At 40.9% G+C, this 16026-nt stretch overlaps 1 protein-coding gene across 3 annotated transcripts in view; it reads right to left on the bottom strand.

The window, feature by feature from the left end:
• BRD1 (bromodomain containing 1) overlaps positions 1-16026 on the bottom strand; it is a 61026-nt gene that overhangs the window by 19648 nt on the left and 25352 nt on the right. For 2 of the 3 annotated variants that reach the window (XM_061640250.1, XM_061640247.1), the window contains exons 6-8: positions 12574-12886; positions 6349-6606; positions 3448-3936 (exon numbers count right to left, since the gene is read on the bottom strand). In XM_061640250.1, coding sequence (XP_061496234.1) covers positions 3448-3936; positions 6349-6606; positions 12574-12886 — 1060 coding nt within the window. The remainder of the gene's footprint in view (positions 1-3447; positions 3937-6348; positions 6607-12573; positions 12887-16026) is intronic. The other variant, XM_061640249.1, reaches the window with a different exon arrangement.

Genomic DNA, 16026 nt, shown 5'->3' with positions numbered 1-16026 from the left:
AAGGAACATTTGTCGACCTCTGGCTGAAGGGCACGTGCCTGTCTGGACTTGTGGTAAAACCTCAGTAAAATAAGAGACAACTGTTCAGCATTGAGGTTCTGGACAAACTTGGGAAAAGGGGGGACCAGCTCATCGTAGGAATCAAAAGAGCAAATGTTGTATACTTTGTTTTTTAGGTCCACTGTGTTCCCTTTAGGGGGAACAGAAGCATAAGTCCAGCGAAGGACATGTTTCCAATAGGTAGATATTCAGGTAGGTGTTTTTAAAAATATAAATACAAATACAATGGTAACTACAAAGAACAAACTAGTCAACACAGTTTGATATAACACCTTTAGAAACTGAAATGAGAAATGGTGGGGATGGATACAATATAGATTCTGTGGGTAAATAGTGTATGACAGTTGGAGCAGACCATAAAACAGCTGGCCTAGTGATGCATTCCCTGTAATCAAATCCCTAATAAGATGCAGGACACAATTGTCTGGATCCAAAACTAGCTAGTTAAGCGACAATGAGTACAATGACATCTAAGTTCCATTTGCTTCAAAGGGACCCAAGTATGACCAACTTGCTCTGGATTTAACCCCATATTTATTTTATACCTGCAGTTTCCCCTGAAAAATTGAAAACTTACATAGATCATAGCCTCTTCATTTGAACTCCTGGCCACAGAAAAGAAGAGTGGAGGCAAAACAGTAGATAGTTCAAAGAGATTTCACTGAAGTCATGAAGTTCACTGAACAGGCATCATAGATCTGTGTATTGTGGCAGGGGGGACTTATCATCCCTACTTGTGAGTTTCATAGAGACATATGACTTGCTACTACTGAAACATAGCACTCAACTGAATGGCTCTTTTTTTGATGCACATCTGCATAGCATGAAACACTAAATTGAACACAGTTCACCAGGTACGTGGTAGTCACCCAGCTTTTGCCGTTTCACACAAAAGTAAAAGCGTAAACCATCATTATTTTCTACCTCTGCAAGCCAGTAAACTTGCTTGACACAACAAGTACATGAAATATGCATGTCAGAATATTATGCTTAAACGTAAGCTGCTCAAATACTTGAAAAGTTGGCACTAGGATATTATAACCAAACCCTATTATATTTTGCAAATGGAACCAGAGAACTTTTTAGAATGATATGCACTTTCACACTGACCCAATGCAGATATAACATTCCTTATTGCCCAACCATGGTTAACAGACTGGCTGTGAGTCATAGGCTGAAGTGCTCCTTCCCTCCTCCCACACAAATTGCCCCTTTTCCTCCATGGCCTGCTCTACACATGGTGTTACACATAAATTGGGTCTAACTCTGGTCAATGCTAACCAAAATTGACAACGCTAACCAAAACTAGACATGTTTTTCTCATCTTTCATAATACTAGAATCTGGGGCCATCCAACGAAGCTTTTAACTGATTGAGATTTTAAAATGGTGATTTTCCCCCCCCCAAAAAACGGTGCCATTTACTTTTATATTATTAGAGTTTGTCATATTTTAAACATAAATTACAAATTGCTGTGAAACGCTGCTATACAGCAATTGAGAAAGTGAAACATTAATCCCCAAAGTCAATGAAACATCATCATGGAATGATAATTTGGGCATTATTGTTTCCATAATATATTTACTTAAAGCAAAAACTGAAACACTAGATCCTGTTATTTAACCTGGATACACACATCAAAACACTGTCTTAAAAGAAAGCAACAGAACGCAACTCACATCCTTAAGTAGGCTAGACATTATTTTGGTTCACAGGTCTTTTAATGGTTTTTAACCATGGATTCAAAATAAATGTTTCTAAAGAGGAATTTCTAAAACACGTGCATATGTATCAAATAAGGATAACCAATAACCTGGGATTACACTATGCATTTCATGAATGGATATGGCATATATTTTCATATATGTAAGTAAGCTTTAAGTATTTGCCTTTTTACTACAAACAGAACTGTGTACCTAGATAAGTAAAACTGTATTTCATGATCCAAGTGATTTTCTTTCTTAGAAAAAAAAGAACTCAGATGTTTCATTATCTAAAAGCCTCCACTTGTGTATCAATTCATACATGAATCTTCTGACAAAATGAGACCTGTGCTACTGACTTCAATAGGGAAAAAGAAACCCCTGCGAAGAAGTTCTCAGATCAGCCTATGTCAAAATGATCAATGCCACAATCCTAATCCCACCAGGGCAACAGTAAGTCTTCATGGAGCAGTGAAGCCACCGCCACATCCACAGACCTGCCACTTGTGCTCACCATGGTAGAAAAAGGGGGCAGGAAAACCTTGTATATTTGCCACTCTAAGCTGGCATAGCAAGCAGGCCCACATCACACACACATACACGATATAACTTACCAGCAGCACGGCCAGCTTCGAATTCAGTGGATCCTTTGCTGGTCCAGCTCCACCTCCTCCCTACCCCCCAAAGACACCCCATTTGGGGGCTTTACTGCCAGCAATAGCTTCCACACACCCATGGTTTGTGCAGGTGCATTAAGGAGCACTGTGGAGGTGCTGCCCCATACCAGCACAGGCCAATAGAGCAAGGTGGGCGGGATACCATCGTCTTATCCAAATCCCAACCAGTGTGAAAACGGGTTTGGATTACTCTGTAACCAGCCATCATGCATAAAATGTTCAAAAGGCTAATGAACAATCTTTGTTTTCAGATTAATCTCATCACTACATTTTCTAAAGCTCTGAGGATTTTCTTCAGTGTCTTTTTAGAAACACACACACAGGTGGTCATACAGGGTTGGATCCAAAGGTGCACTTTTCCTTATATACACCCACACCTTGCACTACAGCACTGCATGAGAAGAGTGAAACTTAATCCCCAAAATATGCTTGAGTAAACATGAGAACAGCAAGCAAGTTACAGACCTTACCTACTACAGCACTGTCTCCTAACTCCTAGCTGCACTAGCGGTTATTTTCTTTCCAACTCATGGCTCCTTGGATCCAACCCATAAAACTTTAGGAAATAACTACAATTTACATCCAATATTGGGCTGCTTCTGTAAAGGGCACAACAAAAGAACTGTTCAAAACCTTTCTGAGGGTTTGAGCACAAATCCTCCAGTTGTCCAACATGAAAAAAACATTCTCATCATTAAACAAAAAGGTAGCCATGTACAAGATAATTAACTAGACTGTAGGCATAGAAAAGGATCTAATAGGGAACGTTTGGAGAAAGATCTCACATTTTATTTAAAAGAAGAGCCGATCACATTATAGTAAAAACACAACCACCCAAAATGCCAAGTTAGACAACATGGATAAAACAAATTCATCACATATTAGAATATATCAGACTTCTACAAATTTAAAGCTATATATTTATATTATCAGTTTAATGTGCAGGTTTTAAATATTAATTATTTATCCATGTTATCTTAATAAAGAATATTAAAGCAAGTGTTTACCTGTATCCAAGCGCTTTACAGGGGACTCATCATCCACCTCAGAATCTCCACATGCACTCCTTGATCTTTTCCTGGGCTGCAGTAGTGTCTCCAACCTTGGAAGGACTACAGACAAAAAGGTTTTGGTTCCTAGCTGTGGAGAAGTTGGCTGGGTTTCAGTGTTCTTTGCAGACTTTGGGGGGCTTACACTTTTCGATTTGCAGAAGAGAATAGATGTACGTCTGTTTACATCAGTTGATGACTCAGCTACAGCAGAAACAGTCGACTCACTGAGATTACTGTCAAGTAAGTGTTCTGGAGTGTGTCCGTTTATTTCTTTCTGAATGGAAGTACTATACAATTCATTGTCAAATTTTACTCTTTTGTAAAGTTTATTCTGCTCTGGATTGAGTTCTACAGGTTTGAGGGTTGGTGGCTCTGAATTAGTCTCCGAGTTTGAAGGAAGAGGTAATGCATCTGATGGTTCAAGTTTAGGGGGAGATTTATCTCCTGAAAAAATTAATAAAGTTGGATTTTTGAAAACTGATAGTTATAAGAGCTACTACATAGAACTTAGTATCAAATATGTAGCCCACAATAATTAATGTTGTTTGTTACAAAGTATAGCACCTCAAGTACATAAACTTTAAACAAACTCTCCTACTTAATGCCTGGATTTATGTGGGAATACAATAGGTGTGGAAAAGATTGGCTCTAATCTTCAACGTATTTATTCCACAGCAAATCCCACTGAAACCACAGGACTATCTCTGTATTATGAATTGCATCTTAAGAGTTATGACTTGTGTCAAAGATTCAAGCCTGTAAAATACTATTATCTTTTCACATTATATAGTATTTCATGACTTAAACTGTTTATGAAAGTACTTAACAGTTAAATACAGTAAGATGAATAATACATCCACCTTACTTGTTTAGCTTTTTGAGTTGTGAAAATTAATAGGGGGCTATAGAAAACTTGGCTAAATTAATATATTATTAGTAATAGCAAAACAACTTAAGAGTTATGGTTACCAGTTTCAATTCAATAAAACTTGCACTTGGATCTTCTTAATGAAAAATACCTGATAGAAAATATCAAAGGTTGGCTCCAGACTCAGTCATGCTTAGACTGAATCCAACCCAATGGATGACATCCAACAGTGTTTATGAACAAGCAGGAGTCTGCTTATGTGACGTTGGATTTCATCCAATGACTATTAAAAAGAAAATTTTAAAAATCATTCCTTCTACCAATTCCTCCCCACTATTTATTTCAATGCCATTTTGACATACTTCACAGTAATTATGTACTTGGGAGAAAGTCTGCTATTTGAATCACTAAGATTTGACCATATCTGTTTTCAAGCGCAAAAGCTTATCTTAATTAACGATCCATATGCAGTATCTAGAAACTCCATGCAGACTGAGAGAGGGGACATACACATAAGACAACTATTTCTAATGAAGTATTTGGACAGCATCTTATACTGACAGTACTGAGTGGATACTTTTGCAGTGTCAGCAACTCAAACAGTCCTTGAAGATACTTTACACTTCCCACAGGTTTCTCCTCATATAATTTTCTCCTACACAATCTGAAAATAAATACTAAGCTGCGTCCTTCCCACTTGAACCCCAGTTTTGCATTTTAACCTTATTGATATTTTTGACTTTAAAAAAGTATTTTAGAATACACATACATTATTTATCCATATCTTAACCTTTTTATTGTGTTTGGCACAGGTGTTCACCTATAAAACTTACTTTTAAAAATAAATTCCAAAGAGGGATTGACTCATAGGATTTAATTCATATTCACCGACTCAAATGCAAACAAAAAGACACACTGGAAGACTAAGAGCAGTTGATATGTGCTAAAACCACACAAGGCACGATGAATGGCCATGACTGTGAGGACTGTAGGGATAACTGACATATGCACCTGAGCTATATGGAAAGCCACCATAGATGTTTATCAGGAGCAGTTTCCAGTGTGAAAGCAGGGCAAGGGAGTACCTATTAGTAAAAATATCAAGAGGTCCCACTACAACAAACACAACTTATCAAGTAGCGTATCAGCTGGATAATCAATGGGAAACAAGCAGTGCAACAGTGAGCTACTTAGCCACATTTTCCTTCTTCCATCTACTCTTATTTTTTCCATTCATATATATTTCCTTTTAAGTTGGACTATAGTCTCTGGAGTGATTTTTAATTACTCTGAGGCTGCAATCCAATACACGTCTACTCAAAAGTAAGCTCCATTGGGTTCAATGGGACTTATTCAGGTAAGTTGCATTAGACTGCAGCCTCAATGCCTGATGCTGCCAAACCAAGAGGTGTTGTTTTTTATTTAGTTTCTCAAGAAAACAACTTATGTTACTGCTGTAAGAATCTGAACCTTGTTCAATATGAAGTTATTTGGAACTTCCATCACCAGATTCAATTTGCAACACTGCATGAATGTGTCTTTTGTGAAATCTCCAATTGCAATGCTAAACCACAGGAGGGGAGAATGCTGCTCCACTCAAGCCCTGTTTGTTGGCCTCCAGTAGGTATTTGGTTGGCCGCTATGAGAATAGGATGCCGGACTAGATGGGCCACAGCTCTTCTTTTCCTGCCAGCATCACTCTGATCCTATGTACGTTAACTCAAAAGCAATTGCTTATAATTCATATATTGTAGGTTGAAAGTACTCTTGGAATCTGGGAGGAGAAGGTGCAGAAGAAAACCTTTTTTAAAAAGCTTTGATTATATACTAACCACAAGTTTAGATTCCTAAACTTGTATTTAGTGCCTACAGAAGTTCACAGACGTGCAAGACTTTCACCAACACAAATTTCTTCTTCCCTTCTCAAATACTATGGCAATTATGATCAACTTTTTATTAATACTGGCTTAAACTAACAGATCTCTTACCTTCTTCACCTTCTTGTTCTAATACTGCATTTTCTTCTTCAAAACTTCCAATACCTGATTCAATCTGAGGGGGCTGATGATGTTGCTGACTTATCTTGCTGCGAATCATGTTAATTTCTTTCTTTAAAAGCTTTGCTCGTTTACTCCTAGACCCACTGGATTTCATTGCACAGGTGAGATCAAGTTTTTCTAATAACTCTCTCAGCTGTTCTTCCAAAGACATGTGCACTCTGTTAGCAGGATTCAGTAACCTATCCACTGAAGTTAAAACATAAGCATTTGAACAGTATTTTCCCCATATAGCATTAAGAACACAACTTAAACAGTGTGATGCAGGTGCTGCAGCAATGCTTGATAAACTGTAGTATTCTATTTTTCTAGTGCAGTTGATGTTGTGCAAACAGAAGCTTGCACTGTAACAGAAAGAATATCCCATGTAGATTAAGAAGGCAAAATCATGAAATTCTACTTTATTTTTAAAAGCATTAAACCTCTCTCTACTCTTGCTACAGAATTTTACTGGCATGACATTACACCAGTGTGGGATGGCCCACAGTTAGGAACATAGGAAGTTGCCTTATACTAAGACAGACTGTTGGTCTATCTAGCTCTGTATTGTCTACAATGCCTGACAACAGCTCTGCAAATTTCAGACAGGGAACTCTTCCAGCCCTACCTGGAGATGCTAGGGAGTGAACCTGGGGCATTCCTCATGCAAAGCAGATGCTCTGAAGTACTAACTTTGAATGCTAAAGGACCCAAGTTCAATCATTGGCATCTTCACTTAAAAGAACCTTTGATAGAAGGGCTGAGCAAGACTACTACCTGAGACCTTGGAGAGCTACTGGCAGTCAGAATGAACAGTACAGAGCTCAAAGGCCAATAGTCAGATTCAAGATGGCAGTTTCATATATTCAATACTAAAAGGTTGTTCCAGCAGGTCTTCAGATGTCATGAGTGCTGTTGATAACCTCATTCACCTCCAATGACCCAGGTCATTATGCAACATGAACTGCATGGCATACAGAATGCTGTGCTGAACTGCTCTTATATCTGAAAGTTAAAGCCAACTTCAAGGCTTTCCAACTTGTTTCATGCAGTGCTGTAACAGAAAAGTTCTATAGCAATTCTCATATTTCTGCTTATGCAAGGAAAAGAGCAATCATAAACAAGCGAAAATAGTCCTTTTTGATTTCTCTTCACTTTCCTAGTGCAATGCTCTAGTGGGAGGTATAGGCACAGCCATTCCATTTGCGGAAGAGCAGGTTTTGTATCCAAACTAATGTTAGAAATTATGCTCTTAACTTTGGTTTGAAGATTATGACGCCTGAAGCCTTTCCAAAGAATTTACTTAACGCTTCAAGTTTTGTTTCTGAGACAGAACATATTACTGGTATAAGTTAATCTGAATTTTATGTTCTGAAGGCTACAAACTTCACATATGCTATGTGTTATTGTATCAACCCTACATCCAATCTAAAACAAGTTATATTTGTAAGCCTGTATTACTTCAGCACTGAAATTTTCTGGATTTATTTATTTATTTAATTAAGCTTATATACCGCCCGACTAGCAACAGCTCTCTGGGCGGTGAACATTAAAAATACAATAAAAATAACAATACAGTATATCACAATACGAAACTGTACAAAAAACTGTACAGTCTAAAATCAAAATATAATAATTTAGAATTAACAGGAATTAAAATGCCTCAGAGAAGAGAAAGGTTTTAACCTGGCGCCGAAAAGATGGTAGTGTCGGCACCAGGCGCACCTCCTCAGGGAGACCATCCCATAGTTCGGGGGCCACCACTGAGAAGGCCCTAGATCTTGTCACCACTCTCCGGGCTTCCCTATGAGACAGAACCCGGAGGAGGGCCTTCGTAGTAGACCATAGTGTACGGGCCGGTTCATATCGGGAGAGGCGTTCCGACAGATATCGTGGTCCCGCGCCGTATAAGGCTTTATAGGTAAGTACCAACACTTTGAATCTGGCCTGGAAGCATACTGGAAGCCAGTGCAAACGGGCTAGCACAGGTGTTATATGCTCAGACCGCTTAGTTCTTGTTAGCAGTCTGGCCGCCGCATTTTGCACTAGCTGTAGCTTCCAAATCGTCTTCAAAGGTAGCCCTACGTAAAGCGCATTGCAGTAGTCCAGACGCGAGGTTACCATAGCATGTACCACTGATGTGAGGTCCTCCTTACTCACATAGGGACGTAGCTGGGCTACCAACCGAAGTTGGTAGAACGCATTCCGGGCCACCGAGGCTACATGAGCCTCAAGTGTGAGGGAAGAGTCTAAGATGACTCCCAGACTACGAACCTGTTCCTTTAGGGGGAGTGTAACCCCATCCAGGACAGGGTATATATCCACCATCTGATCAGAGAAACCATCCACCAACAGCATCTCAGTCTTGTCAGGATTGAGTCTCAGTTTGTTAGTTCTCATCCAGTCCATTGTCGCGGCCAGGCAACGGTTCAGCACGTTGACTGCCTCACCTGAAGAAGATGTAAAGGAGAAGTAGAGCTGCGTGTCATCAGCATACTGATGACAACGCACTCCAAAACTCCTGATGACCGCCCCCAGCGGCTTCATATAAATGTTAAAAAGCATGGGAGACAGAACCGAACCCTGCGGGACCCCACATTGGAGAACCCACGGTGTCGAGCAATGTTCCCCAAGCACTATCTTCTGGAGACGACCCGCTAAGTAGGAGCAGAACCACTGCCAAGCAGTGCCTCCAACTCCCAACTCCGCAAGCCTCTCCAGAAGGATACCATGGTCGATGGTATCAAAAGCCGCTGAGAGATCAAGGAGAATCAACAGAGTTACACTCCCTCTGTCTCTCTCCCGACATAGGTCATCAAACAGGGCGACCAAGGCAGTCTCAGTGCCAAAACCAGGCCTGAACCCCGATTGAAATGGATCTAGATAATCGGTTTCATCCAATAGCGCCTGGAGCTGGTCAGCAACCACACGTTCCAGGATCTTGCCCAGGAACAGAACATTGGCTACTGGTCTGTAGCTGCTGAAATCCTCTGGGTCCAAGGAAGGTTTTTTCAGGAGTGGTCTCACTGCCGCCTCTTTCAGACAGCCAGGGACCACTCCCTCTCGTAAAGAGGCATTAATCACTTCCTTGGCCCAGCCAACTGTTCCTTCCTTGCTAGTTTTAATTAGCCAAGAGGGGCAAGGATCCAGTTCCGAAGTGGTTGCACGAACCTGTCCAAGCACCTTGTCCACGTCCTCGAACTGAACCAACTGAAACTCATCCAACAAAACATGACAAGACTGTGCTCCGGACACCTCAGTAGGATTAACTGCTATTAAATAGGAGTCTAAGTCCCGGCGAATGCATGAGATCTTATGCTGGAAGTGTTCAGCAAATTTATTACATCGAGCTACCGATGTATCTGCCGTATCTTGTAGGCCTGGATGGAGTAGGCCACGAACCACTTTAAAAAGCTCCCGTGGGCGTGAGAGAGATGACTGAATAGTGGCAGCGAAATGTTTTTTTTTGCCGCCCTCACCGTTCCTACATAGAGCTTAGTAGAAGCACGAACCAGCTCATAATTGCATTCGTCGGGAGTTCGTCTCCATCTCCGCTCAAGCCGCCTCCTGTCTTGTTTCATCGCTCTCAGCTCCGGAGTATACCAAGGAGCTGTATGAGCTCTACATAGGAGAGGGCGCGCAGGAGCGATCGTGTCAACAGCCCGGGTCATCTCCGTATTCCACAGATCGGCCAGGGCTTCGACAGGAGCGCCAGTCTTATCAGCCCAGAGCCTTTTGAAAACCGTCAGAATTCATTAGTCTCCGGGGGTGGACCAATTTAATAGGTCCCCCACCCTTGCAGAGGGAAAAGGCTACTGAAAGTCTAAACTTCAGCAAGCAATGATCTGTCCATGACAACGGGAGAGATGTAAAACTCCCCACATCCAGATCACTATCCCCATGTCCAGTAGCAAAGACCAGGTCAAGAGTATGCCCCGATGTATGTGTTGGGCCACTAACATATTGAGACAGCCCCATGGTTGTCATGGCGGCCATGAAGTCCTGAGCTGCCCCAGACAAAGTAGCCTCAGCATGAATGTTGAGATCTCCCAGTACTAATAGTCTGGGGGTCTCAACAGTACCTCTGAGACCACTTCCGTCAGCTCAGTTAGGGAAGCCATTGGGCAGCAAGGTGGGCGGTACACCAAAAGGATTCCCAGTCTGTCCCTCTGGCCCAGCACAAGGTGCAAACACTCCAGACCAGTGATTGCATGGACATGGTGCTTGGTGAGTGAGATGGAACTCTTATAGACCACAGCAACCCCACCTCCCCGACCCTCATATCTACCATGATGCTGAACCAGATACCCCGGTGGGCAGAGCTGGGAGAGACTAACTCCTCCCTGTTCACCAACCCAGGTCTCGGTTATACATGCCAGATCGGCCACCTCGTCCACAATCAAATCATGGACGAGGGAGGTTTTATTATGTACCGATCTGGCATTATTAAAGAGCAGCAACTGGAGATCTGAGAGTTGGCTGATAGGACAACCAACAACCCTGCGGGTATGAGAAGGACCAGAACGCGGCACAGCCACTACATGTCTGGGCCGCGTTCTCCTTACCTGGCACGTCCCTCTCATATCACCATACCTCCCTCTACCCGTCACTACGGCAACTGGGGCCCCCTCAGGTCTCCCCATTTAGTGGTTCCAATTTACCATGTAGGTCATGAAACAGCAGTGATACATTTGCTTTCAGACATTCCTCCAATTAGCATTCCAGGAATTTGTAGAGATTCCAGTAATGATAGTATGTGTGGTCTGATTGCTTAAAACCCTCCTTTAGTCTCTAAAATGTATTTATTTTATTTATTTATTATTTGATTTATATCCCGCCCTTCCTCCCAGCAGGAGCCCAAATCGCATAAGAATGTGTGAGAAGTGCTTTTTCTGAAATCTCACTGCAGAGTAACTAATGGCTTACTACCATATTGCTGCTGGTTCACACACATACTTTTTTGTAGGAGGGGAAAGGGCCTACCACTGGCTTAACTCTCTCAATACATACTTTAAAAATTGCTTCTGTATGTGTAAAAGCTGAAAAATAGATTCCTTCCTTTTACTTGAAGGCCAAGATAAGCATTATGATACAGACAGGAATATACATCGTATCAGGGAAAAGGAGGGTGGGTGGATGAGGAAATCGTGCAAACTAACGGAAGAAGCAGGAAGCTGTGGCAAAAGCAGACTGTACACGTTCTGAAGGTACAGAAATAACCTATAAACAAATGGAAGACAGACAGAATGGAACAGGCACAGTCAGTCCGTGAATCTGTGGAAGGCATCCAGAATGGAATGAAGAAAATCCATCCACCCGATTCTATCTCAGCCTTCCTCTGTTGAAATATTTTGCCTTCTTTCTACTCTACACATTTATTTTGTAACATAGTTACAATGTTCAACTAAGAGGCTTTTACTGACCAATAAGTTTCCTGTAATGTCACCTGCAACCTAGAACCACTATCCAGAAAACATGTACATATCCAGTACAATTTCAATTTCTTATTTTCCTAACATCAGTCCATCTGCTTCACTTCACAATATTTGTGATGTGGCATTGTGGGGACTGCTATACAGTAGAAAGCCTTAAGTACATGCAATCCTTGACACATGCCTAAAGGTGCTCACTTTGGCAGCATTCAGATGTACTGCTAAGCGATTAAGTTATGAAACCACACTATGCACAAGCTACATACTGGTGCATGCAGCACAAGCACTCCTGCTTCACTCCTCCCTTCCTGTAAGTGGGTAAGCAAACCACAAAGGGTCTAGCTTAGTGTTCCAAACCTGGGATTGTGGTATGTTTTACCTTAACAAACGACAACGGCTAAGCCAACAACAAACCATAGTTTAAGGATGACTAGCAACTGTAGTTTGTTAGGGCAAAGCAAACCATGATCTTAGGTTTGGACATAACATTAAGCTAGACCCTTCATAGGTTTCCTTCCATCCACAAAGAGGAGCGATGAAGGAATGGCCAAGCTGCATGCACCAGCACACATGCACAGTATGGTATAATAAACCAAGTTTCATGGCTTAGCACTACATCCAAATATGGCCTTTGTGTGCAGAAGACTTTTAAACAAGATTTGTTTAAGAATTGTAAAGAAGAATTGGCCAGCACACTCACTAACTATAAAATATTATATCAGTATTCATTCTGATGTGTCCTTACCATCTTCCCAGGTAAAAGGTGGAGGAGATTCAAGTTTAGGCCGTTCAGGTAAGTGCATTCCAGTTTCATTGTTATACCCGATTGCCTCAGCATCTCTTCTCGCTTGTCTCAGAACAACACCTCCTTGATCTCTTAACCGCACAGCAGCTCTGTAGAATATTGTATCTTTTGCATTGTATTTCATACAGTTATCAATGATAAGGTTAAAGTCTTCTTCAAACTCATTGAGATTTTTATAAGCTTGGGCATCTAACTGTTTTCGCATAGTAGAAAAATCCATGGGATGTTTAATATGATCCAAATAATCTGGAACCTGTAGGACAATTTTTTTTAAAGTTATGAATATTTTTATACTTTGCTCTTTGATTAATATATCAGCATTCAGGAATTTGTTTTGCAAAGTGGCAGTAAACTATGCCATATTAAAAGAAGGAAAAATTGCCTAGACTCCATAAACATGTGCTGAATCAGGAAAAGATGAACAAATGTATACATGTGTAAATTTGTGACAACATGGAGTTTTGTGCTTTCCAAACCTCTCTTCCCTTATCCTACTTTTAAAGATTACCTTTTAAAGTGCCTGAGCACAGTCAAATTAGCTTTAATATTGAAGGCAGATAATCTAGAAGTATATTTTTTAGATTTCTATAATTAAATGCTTCCATTTTGTTGAAGAATCAAACATTAATCTTTAATTTTATATCATGTGCCTTTACAAAATTGGGAGAATAAATGAAGAGTGTAACATTTTGTTTGTACATTAAATAATTTTAGACTACATGTTAAAATCTGGCGATACCAGATATTTGATTAGAATTTTTTTCCACATGCCACAAAATAATTCACTAATAGACAAAAACACCTTGCAGTTTAAGAATGTACCTATAGCCAACAGATATTTCTATCAATTTTTAAAAAGCAGGAAAATTGGGCAGTTATAGTGAATGCACCAGGGGAGCAGGAGACCTGACCTCCTCTCTGAGATATTGTACTGCCCCACAAATTTGTCAAAATGCAAACACAATTTGGGGTGGTCTTTCACAGTCCAATCCACTTCCTGTGTAGCTTGGAAGAATTTGGTAACATGGGCCTCTGAGCATATGGTGAATAGTGGGCAACATCTGCCATCTCCAAAGATGGACAATTGCATTTTTTCTATGTTTGTTGGTGTTCTTCTTACTTTGCTTCTTTCCTATGTTACTACTGCTTCTACCAAGAACCTAACTTAGAAAATTGTATTTTTCTCATTATTCTTCCTAGAAATCTGTGTCAAATTTATTTTTATTAACTTCAAAGCCTTTTTTTTGGTCAATGTCATCTGATGATGAAGACAGCCTTCTGTGCTTCAAACTGGAGGTTATGTTCTATTTCTATTTTGGGTGCACTAACAGTTAAATCTAAAGCTGCAGTTTGATGTAAAATCAGTATGTTGCTACTTAAGCAATGAATCTAGCTGTTGGGAAAAAAACAAACGTGGCCTGCCCAAGATGCATGTTTTCAGCCTGCTATGCTTAAACCACTCCAATTAAGGAAAGATGGACATGGGCAATTAAAAATTTCTAGAGCATATCTAGAAATTTTCTAGAATATATTTCTAGAATATATTTCACCTCCCATTGTTTTTATCCCACTCGTCATGTCCACTGGAGACCATTCTGCAAAATACTCAGTGCCGTTATTCCACAATTGTTTTTGGAGTATTTTTAGTGTAAATTTTGTAAAGTGTTGCTGTACTTCACATATTCACAGAAACAGAAGCAAAAGAAAATGATTTACACACTTCACTAAAATTGCCCAGTAAATCAAATGTATTTAAAGTGACTATCTGAACTATATCAAGTGTTTAATATAGTTGCTTCCTCCCTGCTAAAACAAGATCAGCACAGCACAAGTCTTGTTCCTGTTATTTGGGCTGACTGCAAGTGTTGCCACCACTCACCATATGCTCAGAGGCACATGTTACCAAATCCTTCCAAGCTACACAGAAAGTTGATTGGACTGTGAAAGACCAACCCAAATGGTGTTTGCATTTTGACAAATTTGTAGAGCAATACAATATCTCAGAGAGGAGGTCAGGTCTCCTGCTTCCCTGGTGCATTCACTATAGTTGTTCGATTTCCCTGCTTTTTAAAGTTTAATAGAAATATCTGTTGGCTATAGCTATGTTCTTAAACTGCAAGGGTTTTCTGTCTATTAGTGAATTTCCCTGCTTTTTAATCCCAGAGTTAAGAAATGGGATCCTGTGCAAGTCTGCTGAGAATGGATTCATCATTTGCATGCTTATTGAGTTCAATGGGATTTACTCTTCTGCAATCATGCTTACGGTAGGTGAAGTTGACCACAGGGGAATGGGGAAGAGGAGAAAGGCCAGGGGTAGGGAGGAGGAGGGAGGGGAAGAGGAAGGGAAGAGAGGAGAAGCAAGATGGGAGCAGGCAGGAGAGGGAGGGGAGGAGGAGGGCAGGTTTGATCATCTGCATGCTTATTGAGTTCAGTGGGATTTACCCTCCTGAAATCATGCTTAGGATAGGTGAAACTGACCATGGAGAAGGAGATGAGGAAGGGATGAAGAACTGAAGTGGGGAGGGGACGAGGAAGAAGGAAAAGGGGAGGGGAGGAATAAGGAAGAGGAGAGGGGGAAGGCAGGTCTCATCATTTCAATGCTTATTGAGTTCAATGGTATTTACTCCAGTGCAATCATGCTTAGAATAGGTAAAACTGACCATGAAGGAGGGAGAGGGGACAGGAGAGGGAAGGAGGAAGGGGAGGGGATTGGAAGGGTAGGGGCAAAGAAAAGAGCCAAACAGAGGGGGTTGGAGAGAAGGGCATGTTTGATCATTTGCATGCTTTCTGAGTTCAGTGGGATTTACTCCTGTACAATCATGCTTAGGATTGGTGAAACTGACCTGGGGGAGGGACAGGGAGGAGGGGAAAGGAGAGGGAGGAGATTGGGTGGGTGGCACTGGGCAGAGGAAAAGCTCCTTTCCTTTCCAAAAGGAAAACAGTGTGAATAGTATCAGTTTTTCAGGGTTTCCCCCAACTTTTTATTCTACAGCAGGCACATGTACTCTCCCACCCAAATTTAAACCAAAGCTGTCACTTGCCACATCCACACCAGACCTTTATTTCACTTTAGACAGTCATAATAATAATAATAATTTAATTTTTAGGCCGCCTATCTGGCCGAAGCCACTCTAGGCGGTGTACATAACAAATTCAATAAAATACAATAATACAGTAATTACAGTAATTACAGTAAATACAATAAAATAATAATAATAATAATTTAGACAGTCATGGCTTCCTCCAAAGAATCCTGGGAAGGGTAGTTTGTGAAGGGTGCTGAGAGTTGCTAGGATAGGTCCTGTTCCCATCACAGAGCTACAATCCACAGAAGAGGGGCTGACTGTGGCCACTGTCTGTCAGGGGAATAGGAGTCTCCTAACAACTCTCGGT

This window comes from Rhineura floridana, chromosome 8 (genome assembly GCF_030035675.1).
Source record: "Rhineura floridana isolate rRhiFlo1 chromosome 8, rRhiFlo1.hap2, whole genome shotgun sequence".
In the NCBI taxonomy this organism is placed as follows: Eukaryota; Metazoa; Chordata; class Lepidosauria; order Squamata; family Rhineuridae; genus Rhineura; species Rhineura floridana.
This window is presented reverse-complemented; position numbering and strand designations above follow the sequence as displayed.